The 13,607-nt window shown below is 41.0% G+C and overlaps 1 protein-coding gene across 1 annotated transcript in view; it reads right to left on the bottom strand.

The window, feature by feature from the left end:
- The window catches only part of DSCAM (DS cell adhesion molecule), a 754,840-nt gene that overhangs the window by 292,121 nt on the left and 449,112 nt on the right, over positions 1–13,607 (bottom strand). Inside the window, exons 6-7 of the mRNA XM_042902977.1 lie at positions 7,557–7,835; positions 3,854–4,129 (exon numbers count right to left, since the gene is read on the bottom strand). Coding sequence (XP_042758911.1) covers positions 3,854–4,129; positions 7,557–7,835 — 555 coding nt within the window. The remainder of the gene's footprint in view (positions 1–3,853; positions 4,130–7,556; positions 7,836–13,607) is intronic.

Raw genomic sequence — 13,607 nt, 5'->3', positions numbered from 1 at the left:
ACATTAAAAGAGAAAAAAAATTCTGAATGCTTACTAACATATTTCCTGCCTTTTCTAATGGGCCTTATGCCTATAGATCTGAATTTCCATTTTAGGTCATTTCCTTTTCGCCTTCAGTGACTTCATGTGTCAAAACTTCTGCTATCACATTCTTCCAGCTTTGGTTTATTGAAAATATCTACTTTCCCTGTTTTTTAAAGACTATTCTTCACAGATATAGGAACCTAGGTCAACAGGGATTTTTTTTTTTTTTATCCTTGTCAACATTTCAAAGATGTTGTTCCACTGTCTTCTGTCCTCCAAAATATCTGATGAGAAGTCATCCATCATTTGTACTGATATCTCCCTTTACTTAAGATTTCTCCTCTCTCAGGGGCGCCTGGGTGGCTCAGTCAGTTGAGCGTCCGACTTCAGCTCAGGTCATGATCTCTCAGTCTGTGAGTTCAAGCCCACGTCGGGTTCTGTGCAGACAGCTCAGAGCCTGGAGCCTGCTTCAGATTCTGTGTCTCCCTCTCTCTCTCTGCCCCTCCCCTGTTCATGCTCTGTCTCTCTCTCTCAAAAATGAATAAATGTTTAAAAAAATTAAAAAAAGAAAAGAGTTCTCCTCTCTCAGATTTATAAGATTTTTTTATTTATCTTTGGTTTTCAGCAACAGGACTCTTTATAATGTGTCTGCATGTGATTATATTTATACTTGAGATTTACTGATTTTTGGCTCTGTAACTTTAATACCAAAATTGGGAAAACTGTCACCATTATTTCTTCAAATATTTTTTTCTGCCCCAGTCTCAATCTTCTGTTTTTCTGGACTTCTAATTATATGGAGATCAGACCATCTAATGAATGTCCCATGTCATTGAGACGCTGCTCACTTCCTTTGCAGATTTCTTTCTCTGTGCTTCAAACAGGATAATGTATTCTAATTTATCTTCAAATTCACTGATCCTTTCTTCCTTCTCCAATCTTCCATTAAAGCCAATACACTGAATTTTTATATTTCTACTGGTTCCTTTTTATAGTTTTCATTTTCTCTTCTGGTCTTTCCCAGATAATTATTCATTATGCCCGTATTTTCCTTATTGAACCTATTTTATTTATTTGTTTGTTTATTTAAGATGTTTACTTATTTTGAGAGAGAGAGAGGAGACAGAATGAGTGGGGGAGTGGGGGAGAGGGGCAGAGGGGCAGAGGGAAAGACAGAATCCCAAGCAGGCTCCATGCTGTTAGCACAGAGCTGAACACAGGACTCAGTCCCAGGAACAGTGAGATCATGGCCTGAGCTGAAATCAAGAGTTGGACGCTTAACCGACTGAGCCACCCAGGTGACCCTAACGTATTGACCATATTTTAAATAGAAGTTTTTAAGTCTTTGTCTAACATTCATCTGGGTTCTCTCAAGGTCTATTTCTACTACCTACTTTCTCTTTTTTGTATGTCTAGTTATTTTTCTTTTTAATTTTTACTGGGATTATCTTCCACATTTTCCAGTCCGGGTGTCAAGTAAGTTTTTCAGGGAAGTTTATCTTTACATTTTAGGACTCCCCACTGTTCGGAATGTAAGGAATTCCCTCCTTACTGGAATTTCAACTTATCTTCCTCAACTGCAGGTGATTTGACATTGCAGACTTTTGTCCTTCTGTATGTCAATCCCATAGAACTATGGCTTTCTGCTTTTCTTCTAGTATTCGAGGTTTCCCCTCTTACCTCACAAAGCCTGGGGACTGTCCTCAGGGGAAAAGTGGTATCAGTGCACATATCACCTAACCCTTTCCTCTTCTTTCATGGGTCAAATCCTTTCCACCCGCTCTTGCGTGTTTCTCCAGTGTCCACGTACAGTTTTGCTTTTCCCCAAGTTCATAATTTTTATCTACTTCCAGGTTAATCTGATACATGCTATTCTATCGTTTTCTGAAGTAGGACCTGTTCTTATTCTTTTTTATTATTCCGTTCTCCAGTTACTCTGGTTTGATCTTGAATCTCTAATTGTCAGATTTCAGTTTCTTCAGACTTCCAGTTTCTTTTGAAACTCCCAGTTTCTTTGGCCTCCTAGAAAATACTCCCAGATTCTGCGTTTATATCAATGGTCATTCTCAGCTCACAGTATTGTGAGTTTTTATAATTGACATTAACCTAAAGCTACTTCAATGGGAATAATAGGAGGTTATAGCCAAGGATACTAGTTAGAGTCCATTTTAAGGCAGCTACTAGATATGTATTTATAACTACACTTCTGCTCTCTTTTGCTACATTCATACTGTCATCTCTCAGAAGAGAAAAAATAAAGTGAAGCTTCTTGTCCTGAATGGAAACTGACACGCGACAAATAAATCCATGAGAATGCTCGCTATGCTCCTCTGCCCCGCCTTTTTTTTTTTTTTTTATTCAAGTGACAGGCTTTTTTGGAGATGAAAGCAGACATTATTTTCCCAGTGAGACCTGAGTGTCTTTGAAATCTTTCTTGCTGTCACTCTCTGATAACCTGAAATCTTCCGACATCATTATGGATTATCAATATGCTCTTTAGGTTTTCTTAGTCACACGAGATAGTTGCCAAGGTAACTAGGCCTAGACAGGTACTCTGTCCCTCTTCTACAAAGAATCTAAAAATAGTGGCTATGTAAGGACTATAGTGCATCAGCAGCACCAAACTGGCTCTGTACAAATTGATTACTTTCTGTACTTAATTATTACGGGGAACACGGTGTCAGGCATTTAATAGGAGTCCCAAGCCTTCTGGCAATTTCGCCTCTGCTTTAAAAAAAAAAACTGTTTGCAAGAAAATGCCCGAATCAAAATAAGAATCTCATTGCTAAGCCCGCTTCTTAAAAATAAGCTAAGGTTAAAAAAACAATAACAGAAATATCCCCTAAGAGCATCAAGGCATATTTTAAACTAATGTTCATACGTAAATATTTTTTCTCTTTAGACTATAGGAAAGTCACGTCATTATTTTAATCAATTGACATCAAATGAATTTTAAATTATATGTAAAGACAGAATTTCCAATAAGACACACACACATACGCAGACAAAAGCTTGTTCAATTATCCGGTGACAAATGTATGTCTCACTTGAATGTTACCTGGATAGCTTTTTTTCCCTGGCTGATTGATAACCTTGAAGATGTACGCAGGACAGTAAGAAAAGAAAACAACACACCTGAAACCTACTATAATAACCCGAGGTCATTCCTTACAAATTCTGTTCACCTAAATTGGTGAATATCTGGACCCGATCAGTGACAACTGTGCCAACCAGATGCCATTTTTTTTCTTTCCACCAAGTACTATACTGAAATTTTGCCCTACGCTTTGCCCGTAAAATTGTACTTCTCAGCTGGGGGCTGTTATTTCCTTATCTCTCCCCACCCCCAACCCTGGGATATTTGGCAATGTCTGGAGGTGTTTTCGGTTGTCACAACTTGGATGCTGCTAGCATCTAGCGGGCAGAGGCCAGAGATGCTGGTAACCACCCTATAGCATCAAATGGCTCTTCCAACAAAGCATCATCGAGAAACTCCAGTCTGGGCTAACACGCCGTCAACCAAACTATATGTTCCACGTTTCTGAGGTCTGTAACTTGACAAGTAACTAAACACATGAGTGGGCGACATTTATGTTACTTAACTTTATGTGAAGTTACTTTTATTATAGTACTTCTACCATTTATAACTTTCACCAGCACTTGGTCTCTTATTAGCCCGGCGTATCCTGAGAAACCAGGGCCGAGTTATTAGCTAGCCAGACAGACAGAAATCCTAACACTGGGAGTTATCAGCACTGCTTCATCATTCTTCTGAGTGCTCTGCGTTTGGGTTCTTTTGCAGCTGAACCCTATAACAAGGCCCACTGACCTTCAAGGACCACCTGCACATAGTCTTGAGCGGACAGCTTATCCTTGCGCACAAAGCACTGGTATGCGCCCCCGTCACTTTTGACCATGTGATCCATTATAAGGTTTTCGTGGTTGATCCCTGTGATCCTCACATTTTTTCCAGGGTTGAGGATTTCACCGTTTCGGTACCAGGAGAGTTCCTGGTCCTCACTGCCTGTCACGCTGCAGGACAAGGAAACCTGGCTACCCACGCTGCTTTTAACTTTCCTGGGGCTGATGGTAGCTTTCAGTGGCTCTGGAAATTTTGGTGAGAGAAAAAAAAGAAGGTAAGAACATCACATACATAGACATCATTTCAACAACATCCTGAGCTTCTGACAAGGCAAAGGCATCGTTGTAAGCAATGCTACACAGTTCTTATGTTCTGGATTATTCCATAGTGCGCCATTTTGTTCAGGAGCGCCCTCTTTACTCTTTGGTTTTTTTTTCTGGTCTTTTTTCTCTGTGTGGCAAACAGACCAACATTTGGTCAAACTGCTTTCTCACTGGGTAAGTGTGGGGATTCACCCACTGACAATAAGAAATGCCAAGTTCTGGCCACCAATAAGGACACAGGTATTGGAACATTTAAATCCTATTTGCCTTGTCCCACGGTAGCACTGACGGGTTTCTCTGGACGATTCTCACACAGTCACAACACCTGCTCATACCCCCCTTTGTGGCTCACCCAGGGCCCATAACACACAGCTGTAAGAAAATAGGTTGATATTAGACTTTGTGACCAATGAAACAAAAACAAACCCAATCTTATGTAGAAAGTTCATTTACTGAACATCTAATAGAAGCCAAAAGTAGGGTTAATGCTACAGGTAAGACAGAGATGAATTATATTCATGGTGCACCTGGCATGTGCCATAAAATTATTACACTTCTTTTGTACATTATATAAGTCAGTCTTCCCATAGTCCTGCATGTTTTGTCTTATCATATCCATTTTACAGAAGAAGAAGTGGTTGTTCAGAGAGATTAATTAACTGAACCAAATCCACTCAAGCAGTAAATAGCTAAAACCATTTTTTACTCCAATTATTCCTGACATCTCCTGTCACCACACCACGAAGTCTCTGGTTCCAAGAAGTTCGGTCTTTTGGCAGATGAGACAAATACAAGAGTTAATATAGTAGCCAAGAAGTGATATAGGGTCCATCAGAGACATATACCATGTGGAAGGGGATCGGTAGAAAGATCAGGAAATTCCTTAGATATCAACGATGAATAGAGCTGAGGCCAGCTGGAAAGAAAGGGCATTTTGTGAATTAGGGCATGAAGCATAGCCGTTGTCACAAGGAGAGCGTGCCTGTTCACTTTGGACATGACACAGAATCTCCGTAGGAAAATTATGGGAGAAAAATGCCAAAGGCAATCTGGAACAAGATTTCAAAAGGCTTCACGATCTTGGAATTAAGTCAGAGGGGACGAAAGGAAGCATTCGAGAATTTTTTGCAAGTGAGTTTATAGTCAAACACATTTTTAGGAGAATTGATTGATCATACTGTATTGCACAAACTGGAGTGGGGAAATTGGTCAGTAAGGGAGCACTCCAAATGTCTAGTTGAGGTGCAGTTAAGTCTCAATCTAGGACAGGAGGGGCGTGGGGAGGGTGGCTAAGAAGCACCATGAGCTACAATCTATAGGACTTGGCAGGACTTGGACTCGGAAAGGAAAGGCTTAAGGAGGATCCAGGATTTAAAGCCTGCATTTAGGGGGCTCGGGAGTGGGGAAGACATCTCAAATAAGAAGAGCCATTGACCACGCAGAGATGGTGGAGAGTTTGTTTTGCGATGCTGCTGTGTTGAAATGCCAGTGGCACATCTGATGTAAAATTGGGACACATGCTGTCTAACACTCAGGAAGGAAGCCAGGCGAAGGCTGCAGATCCAGGCTTGTTCTCAGAGGGGAGGAATCCAGAGCCCTATGAATAAAGAGAGCACCAGAGGAGAAGAGACGGGAGAAGAGAGGGCTTTGGATTTAGAACCCAAGAGAATGCTTTCTTTCTAGAGAAGAAAGACAGAAGTCATGAAGTCAGAGGGAGTTGGGGAACATTTGAGGGGCACTTCAGGACTTGTCCAGATGTGGCAAAAGAGTACAAGGGTGACAACAAAGTACGGTCAGAATTAACACTTTTCTGCAAATAACTTCTAAAGTGTAGATTTTGATAAATGAGAAAGCAATAAACGCTGAGAGCTCAGCCTGAGATGGTTGGGACAGGGGGTGTCACTGGGGAGGGCACTGCACTGGGGTTAGGAAGACAGAAAGTTTAGACCTTCAAGTATTTGAAAACCCTCTTCCATGTGGAGGGAGGAGTGTGACCTGTGGTCAGGATAGGGATGGCTTTATACATGGAATAGGAAGAAATTAAATGTAACGGGAGTTGGTCAGTTTTCTTTCAAGCAAAAGCATGGGCAATATCACCAGACAGGCTTACTTACAATGATTTTGACAATACTCTAAAATATAAACTTATTCAGCAGGAAATGGGGAGCCATGAAAGGTGTTTTAACACAGAGGAGGTTTTGAACCTGTGGGGACACTTCTTCCTTGCCTTCCAGTACTGCATCATTGCATCTGGAAGTTTCTTCAGCTTCAGAAATAGAGCTGTGCGGAACTTATCTTCCATTTCTTCTGAAGCCCAGCCTAAACACGTTTTCATGATATTCTCAGGACTCACCCTGGGCAGCTGGTTCCAAGCAGTCACTGGGATATTTAACATATTCTGTTGGGGTGGTATTGTGCTAGAACAGACCACACCCAGAGTGACCCTGGAACAGGCAGTTGCACTAATAGGCATGGGGTTGGAAAAATCCAGGTCAAGAGAATGCCTCCCTTTCAATGCCAACTCTTATGACTTAGCTTGATCAGTCAGTTCATCAGATAAAAAAATATTTTATCGTATGTAATATATAAAATCATACACTATGAAAAGAATGTTCTAGTGGCATCTCAGGGCCACTTGCTTTGACCAAAGCCCTGCCGCTCAATTGTGGTCATGTGACTCGCATTGATTTGGTTTCTGCGTGAGTAAAATGGAGGGTGTTTGCCTAGATTAGAGTGCTCCTCACTGTGGTCACACCCCTCCTTCCTCTGGGGTCTGCCTTCAGCATCCTTCTCAAGATAGTCACTACAAACCAATCAGAGATGAAATACACCCACCATATTTGAATTAAATGATATGTAATAATGAGTCTAAGTCCAATATTTTGATAATTTAGAGCTCCATATTTCTGTGGATAATAGCCCCATTCAGGAACATAAAGTAGCATCTGAAAGCCAGCCAAGGACACCCACTGTGATCGGACTACCATCCCCTGCAGGGACATCACAAGCCCGCCCCTCTTCCTCCGTCAGTGTTCAGACAGGCTGGCCATTGTGAATTCAACAACTAGGTAATGGGATCTCAGATACATAGTCTGTGGCCTGATGGAAAGCTTGGAGGTTCAGATAAACCTGAATTCCAATCCTAAATCCAAACACCCCAGCTGTGTAATCGTGAGCAATCTGTCTGAGCATTCATTTCCTCATCTGCAAAATGGGGTAATATTGGTCTCAGCAGGACTGTTGTCAGGATTAATGGAAGGCTATAGCAAGATCCTGGAAGTCATCTTGTATCAAGAGCTCCATCAATGGCAGCCAACATCACTGTTCCAAGCTACCCTCCAACTTACGTTTCACGTACAGGCGGCCTATCACCTTAGCAGTTCCGTATCTGTTGGAAACTTCACACACATAGCTGCCTGAGTCTGAAGGACGAGTGTTCTCAATGAGCAGCCCTGTCACGGTCTTCTGAAACCTTCCAGAAAGTTCCAGGGGCATGTTGTCCTTCAGCCAGCGATAATCTGGCTCAGGATGCCCAAGCGCTTTGCAAGGCAACTCCACACGCTGCCCTGCCATGGCTTTGCGATGATCAAACCCATCCAGTATGGATGGGGCTGAGTTCGCTGGGTCTGAGGAAGAAAGAAAAACTCTTATGAGACGCGGTGAATGAGTTGAAGTGGCCATTTAGAATCAGAGGACCTCATTGGGGCGCCTGGGTGGCTCAGTCGGTTGAGCGTCCGACTTCAGCCAGGTCACGATCTCGCGGTCCGTGAGTTCGAGCCCCGCGTCAGGCTCTGGGCTGATGGCTCGGAGCCTGGAGCCTGCTTCCGATTCTGTGTCTCCCTCTCTCTCTGCCCCTCCCCCGTTCATGCTCTGTCTCTCTCTGTCTCAAAAATAAATAAAACGTTAAAAAAAAAAAAAAAAAAAGAATCAGAGGACCTCACGTATAAGTTAAATTCTATACGTCATACTATTGACGACAGACCTTCAAGTTTCTATTAAAGAACAGAAAGAAAAGCCCTATTCATATACATTTCTTCTGCTCAAAATCTTCAAAAGGTGGCAGCAGAAAAGGTTCTACTTTTCATTTCCCACTAAATAATGAGGAACTTTAGAATCAGCAAGCTTCTACCGGAATTGTTGGCCCAGGCCAGAAATTAGATTGTTCTATAACCAGACGATGTCAGACTTCTCCTTTCCAAAGAACAGTAGCAGAAATAGTTGTTTAACATTATGACAGTGTCTAATTCACCCGTTCTCCCAAATGATGTTTAGCTGGTTTTATAAACTCTTGAGCCCAATGAGGAAAGGGACCAAATACTCTCAAAAAGTGGGTCAGTGGAAACCACCCAGCTCAATGTCTAAGCTTGCTTTGAGGAATTGATATTCTCAAGGAATATTATTAAGAATGTAAAAATAGAGATCCCCTTTTGGGTGCCCAAAATAAAAGTCTCCTTGCTCTTTTATTCTTCCTGTTCTGAACTTGCACTGGACCACACACATGGGTGGTCACACTGGTCTCCGTAAGGATAAAGAACAGATATGGGCTCCTGGTTCCTGAAATTTTCTTATCTTCACCTTAGTTAGAAAAGCACTGTGCCTATTTCAATGTACCTGCAGTAACCCCCAAAGCAAAGGGCTGGATACCCTCTATTGTATCCAAGAATCATGTGGAATGTCCTCTTGAAGGTGCTGTGATTCCACAGCCACCAGGGACGACCAATAGACCATGGGAAAATGGCAGACCCACTGAGCTAAAGCTGCTTCCCTTGCAATCATGAGAGATGAAATCCATGACAAACCCGCTGCTCTTCTCACCTCCCTGGAGCTTTATAAGAACAACGTGAATGTTCTCATGGGATACAATGAGGGAACCTAATGATCTCGTAAAGGATATGTGACCGACCGAGTTTCTAGGACTCTTCTGTGGTTCACCCACTGTAACTGAAAAATTCCATAGCCCATAATTACTTACACTCACATTTCCTACACTGTCTGGGTATGGGCTCCAGAGGGATTATAGACCTAAGAGGCCCACAACAGCAAGGAGCCCTTGCCAGCAGAGGCCTTATCACTTCAATACCCTCCTGATGGAAGTTACAGACAGATTTGGAAGAGTGTTGAAGAGCAAGTTACTTTCTTATGGACTACAGAGTTATAAAATCTGTTGCTCTGTTTAGAGTGGGATGTAGGGTTGGTGCTGGAGAAGGTGACACAGAGAAGGTGTCACTCCTTTGGTAGGCGGGGTTAGAAGTTTTTCCGTAGGAGAAGCTCACAACCCAGAAAACAAGAGGTGTCACTTCTTTTCCTTTCTTTCTTTCCTTTTTATTTTCTTTTTTACATTTTTTAATGTTTATTTATTTTTGAGAGACAGAGTGTGAGTGGGGAAGGAGCAGAGAGAGAGAGAGAGGAAGACACAGAATCCGAAGCAGGCTGCAGGCTCTGAGCTGTCAGCACAGATCCTCACGCGGGGCTTGAACTCACAAGCTGTGAGATCATGACCTGAGCCGAAGTTGGAGGCTAACCGACTGAGCCACCCAGGCGCTCCAAAAGCTGCCACTTCTAACACTAGTCACAAAAAAGCAATACCCAATTATTTCACTTAAATTTTATAATCCTGAAACTAATCATTGATAGAAATTTTAAGATAGCATTGTATAATTCTAATGACTTTTTAAAAAGAAGGGATGGGAAAATTGGATATCCATTTCAAAAAGAAGAATTTAGAAGTCTTACCTCACAACACCTACAAAAATTAACTCAAAGTGGGTGGTAGGTCTAAACGTTTGAGCTAAAACAAATCTTCATGACCTTGGGTCTGGCAGAGTTCTTAGATACAACACCAAAAACACCAGGGGCAAAAAAAAAAATCAATATATTAAACATCATGAAAATTAAAATATTTTATATTTTCCAAGATACCATTAAGAAAACAATAAGGAGCAACCTATTAGAAGAACATATTTGCAAGTAGTATTTCTGATTAAGGACTTATCTCCAAAAAATATAAAGAACCCTGACATCTCTATGATAAGAAGAAACAACTCACTCAAAAAATGGGCAAAAGATTTGAATAGATAATCACCAAAGGCGACACACAAATGACTAATAAGCACATGGAAAGATGCTCCATAACATTAGCCACTGGGGTAATACACATTAGAATTATATTTAAAAAAAAAACTACAGTGTTTATACTGCTTCATACCCACTAGGATGGCTCTAATAAAAAACCACAAACAAGAACAAGGGCTCAAGTGGAAGTAGAGAAAAAACTAGAATCCTCAGGCAGGATTCATAACAGCCAATAAGTGGAAACAACCCAAATGGCCATCAGTAAAGGGATAAATGAGATGTGTATATACATACAATGGACTATTAGTTAGCCATAAAAAAGAGTGACCTACGGATACATCTTACAACACAGATGGACCTTAAAAGATCATGCTACGTGAATGAAGCCTGATATAAAGCCACAATTGTAAGATACAATTTATACGAAATATACAGAAAACACAAATCTATAGAGACAGGCAGTAGATTAGTGGTTGCCCGGAGCTGGAGATGGGAATTAGAATTGACTTCAAATGGGCCCCAGGGATTTTTCTGGGTGGTGGAAATGTTCTAAAATTGGATGACATCCATGGTTGCACAGCTTTCTGTATTTACTAAAATCACTGAATTGTATAGTTAATGTGGGTGAAGTTTAGAGATGGTAAATTAAATCTCAATAAAACTACAAAAAAGGAGCGGGGCATTTCTTCTGTATATTAAGTATACAATTTAAGCAACCCTTGTGACAGGCTCTTGGAGGGATATTTGCTCATGTATAAAATTAGTACAAACAAACAGCATCGTATTTAATTTTCATCCCCTTGTCTTCAAACTGTATATCTACATGTTAAAAACCAGTTATCGCAAAAATTTGCAAACTCGCACAAAATTAGAAAAAAATAATATAATGCATCCAACATATTCATCACCCAGACACAAGAGGCAGCAAAAAATTTTTTTTATCATCTATCTGTTTACTTCTTTATAGTCTTTGCTTTTGGTGCTGACACACTGAGTCAAATCATAGAATGTCTGTCATCACCATATCATTAGTATGCTTCTCTAATAAAAACACAAGTTTTCTCATAAAACCACAATGTCGGTAACACACAATAGTAATAATAACCTCTTGGTACCATTTAGTATCTATTCCAAATTCATTTTTACCCAAGGGGCTAAAAACACATCATTATTAACTATTATTATTATTTACAATTGATCCGATTAAGTCTGGATTGTTCTATGGTTAACAGCTATGTCTCTTGATTCTCTTTTAATCCAAAGAAGGTCCTCCTTCTTTTCTCTCTCATGTCTTCAACTTACTGAAGAAGCCAGTGGGCTGTTTTGCAGCAAACCCCAAATTCTGAATTTTCAATGGGTTCCTCTGTGGCCATCTTCCTCATAAACTGGAATTTAGTTCTAATGATATGATTAGATGAGGTTCAGTCTCTTTATTTCTTTTGTTTTAAATTTATTTTGAGAGAGAGAGAGAGAGCGAGAGAGCAAACACATGAGAGGGAGAGAGAGAGACAGAGAATCCAAAGCAGTCTCTACGCTGTTGCACAGAGCCCGGTGTGAGTCTCGAACCCACAAACTGTGAGATCATGACTTGAGCCCAAGTGAAGAGCCAGATGCTTAACCGACTGAGCCACCCATGTGCCACCCAACCTCTCTTTCTTTGCACCCATATCATGTGTGGCTTTCTCATCTTCGGTCATGCTAAGTTCATCAGCAAGTTCAGGTAATAAAGTTTGTCTGGACTATTTCATTAAGGGTTTAAATGATTTTCTAATTGTCATATTTCCTTCAACTTCAGTAGATGTAATTATTCGGCAGATAAGAACTATCCTTCCTGAACTAGGATTCTTTGGTCATTTTGAAATACAGTAGTCATAGGTATGACAGGAGAATTGTGATTCTCTTTAAACTACCACTTACAAAAACCAAGTGGTGATGCCCTAATTTCCTCTGTGTAGACCAATGAGATTCCTATTGCTGCTTTTGTTGTCATTAAATAGATATGGGTGCACGTATCCAAGTATATATATGAACTTAAGTATGCAAGTACAGTAAAACCTTGGATTGTGAGTAACTTGTTCTACAAGTATTCTGCAAGATGAGCAAATATTTCTAATAAACTTTAACTTGATAAATGAGCGATGTTTGTAATACGAGCAGTAGGTGATGCCGAATGTCACGTGATCACAACTGAGCCAATGGTTCTTTCCTCCTCCTCCTCCTCCTCCTCCTCCTGCTGCTGCTGCTGCTTCTTCTTCTTCTTCTTCTTCTTCTTCTTCTTCTTCTTCTTCTTCTTCTCTCTCTCTCTCTCTCTCTCTCTCTCTCTCTGCAGGATTGTGGGTGATCGTCTCCCATGCTCAGATGCTTGACTTTAGGCCGTAGTGCTTGGCAGAAATCAGTGATTTTTCAGAACGTTGGAAGATGCCCACAACTGGCACTGGTGTATTTTTTATCACTTCAAAGCACCTCTGGACAGCCCTTTGCTTTTCCGTACAAGAGTAAGCTAGGAATGCTTTGCTTCATTCTAGCTCAGGTTGCCTGCAGATATAGACCCTTTCCTCTGCTGCCTTATTGCCAGTTACATTAAATACAGCATATAACAAGTTTATTAATACTGTCCTGTAGTCAACATGCGTGTGAGCATATACGATGGCCCCCATGCAGACAAAGGTTGAAAAGAAAAGGGGGAACAAGAAGGAGATGATTACGGTGGAAGTTAAAAAGGAAATGATCAAGAAGTATGAGTGAGGTATGTGAGTGGCCAAAATTGCAAGATTTTGTAAGAAGTCTATGTCTGCATCTCGTCTGCAGAGGAGGAGAAAAAGGCAGAGGAATCCCTCAGTTCAGGTGAGATCAGGGAGATGGGTAAAATGTGGGAAACGGTGCAAGATTTTGTAGAAAAGCACCACCCAAGCAAGGCTGTAGCGGTGCAGGCAATGAATCTGTTTAACGACCATGCAATGTCACATTTCTGTGAAATCCTCAAAAGGAAGCAAAAGCAAGTGTCATTGGATAGGTTCCTTGTTAAAGTTGCACAAAAGGAAAAAGACTCCACTGAGGCAACAGACAGCAGTGATTCCGTTACTGATAGTCAAAGTCGTCCTACACAATAACCCTCCTCTCTCTTGTCTCCCTCACACCAGCCATGAAGGTTTTCAAGGGTAAGTGTCGGTTAATTTGTTTATTTTTCTTTATATTTTGTATTTCCTTTTTTTAAAATATATTTTTAATGTTTATTTATTTATTTTTGAGAGAGAGAGAGAGCATGAGGGGGGAAGGGGCAGAGAGAGAAGGAGACAGAGCATCCCAAGCAGGCTCCACGCTACCTG

This window comes from Panthera leo, chromosome C2 (assembly GCF_018350215.1).
Source record: "Panthera leo isolate Ple1 chromosome C2, P.leo_Ple1_pat1.1, whole genome shotgun sequence".
NCBI classification, from domain to species: Eukaryota; Metazoa; Chordata; class Mammalia; order Carnivora; family Felidae; genus Panthera; species Panthera leo.
Note: the sequence above shows the minus strand (reverse complement) of the source record. Positions and strands in the feature narration are given on the sequence as shown.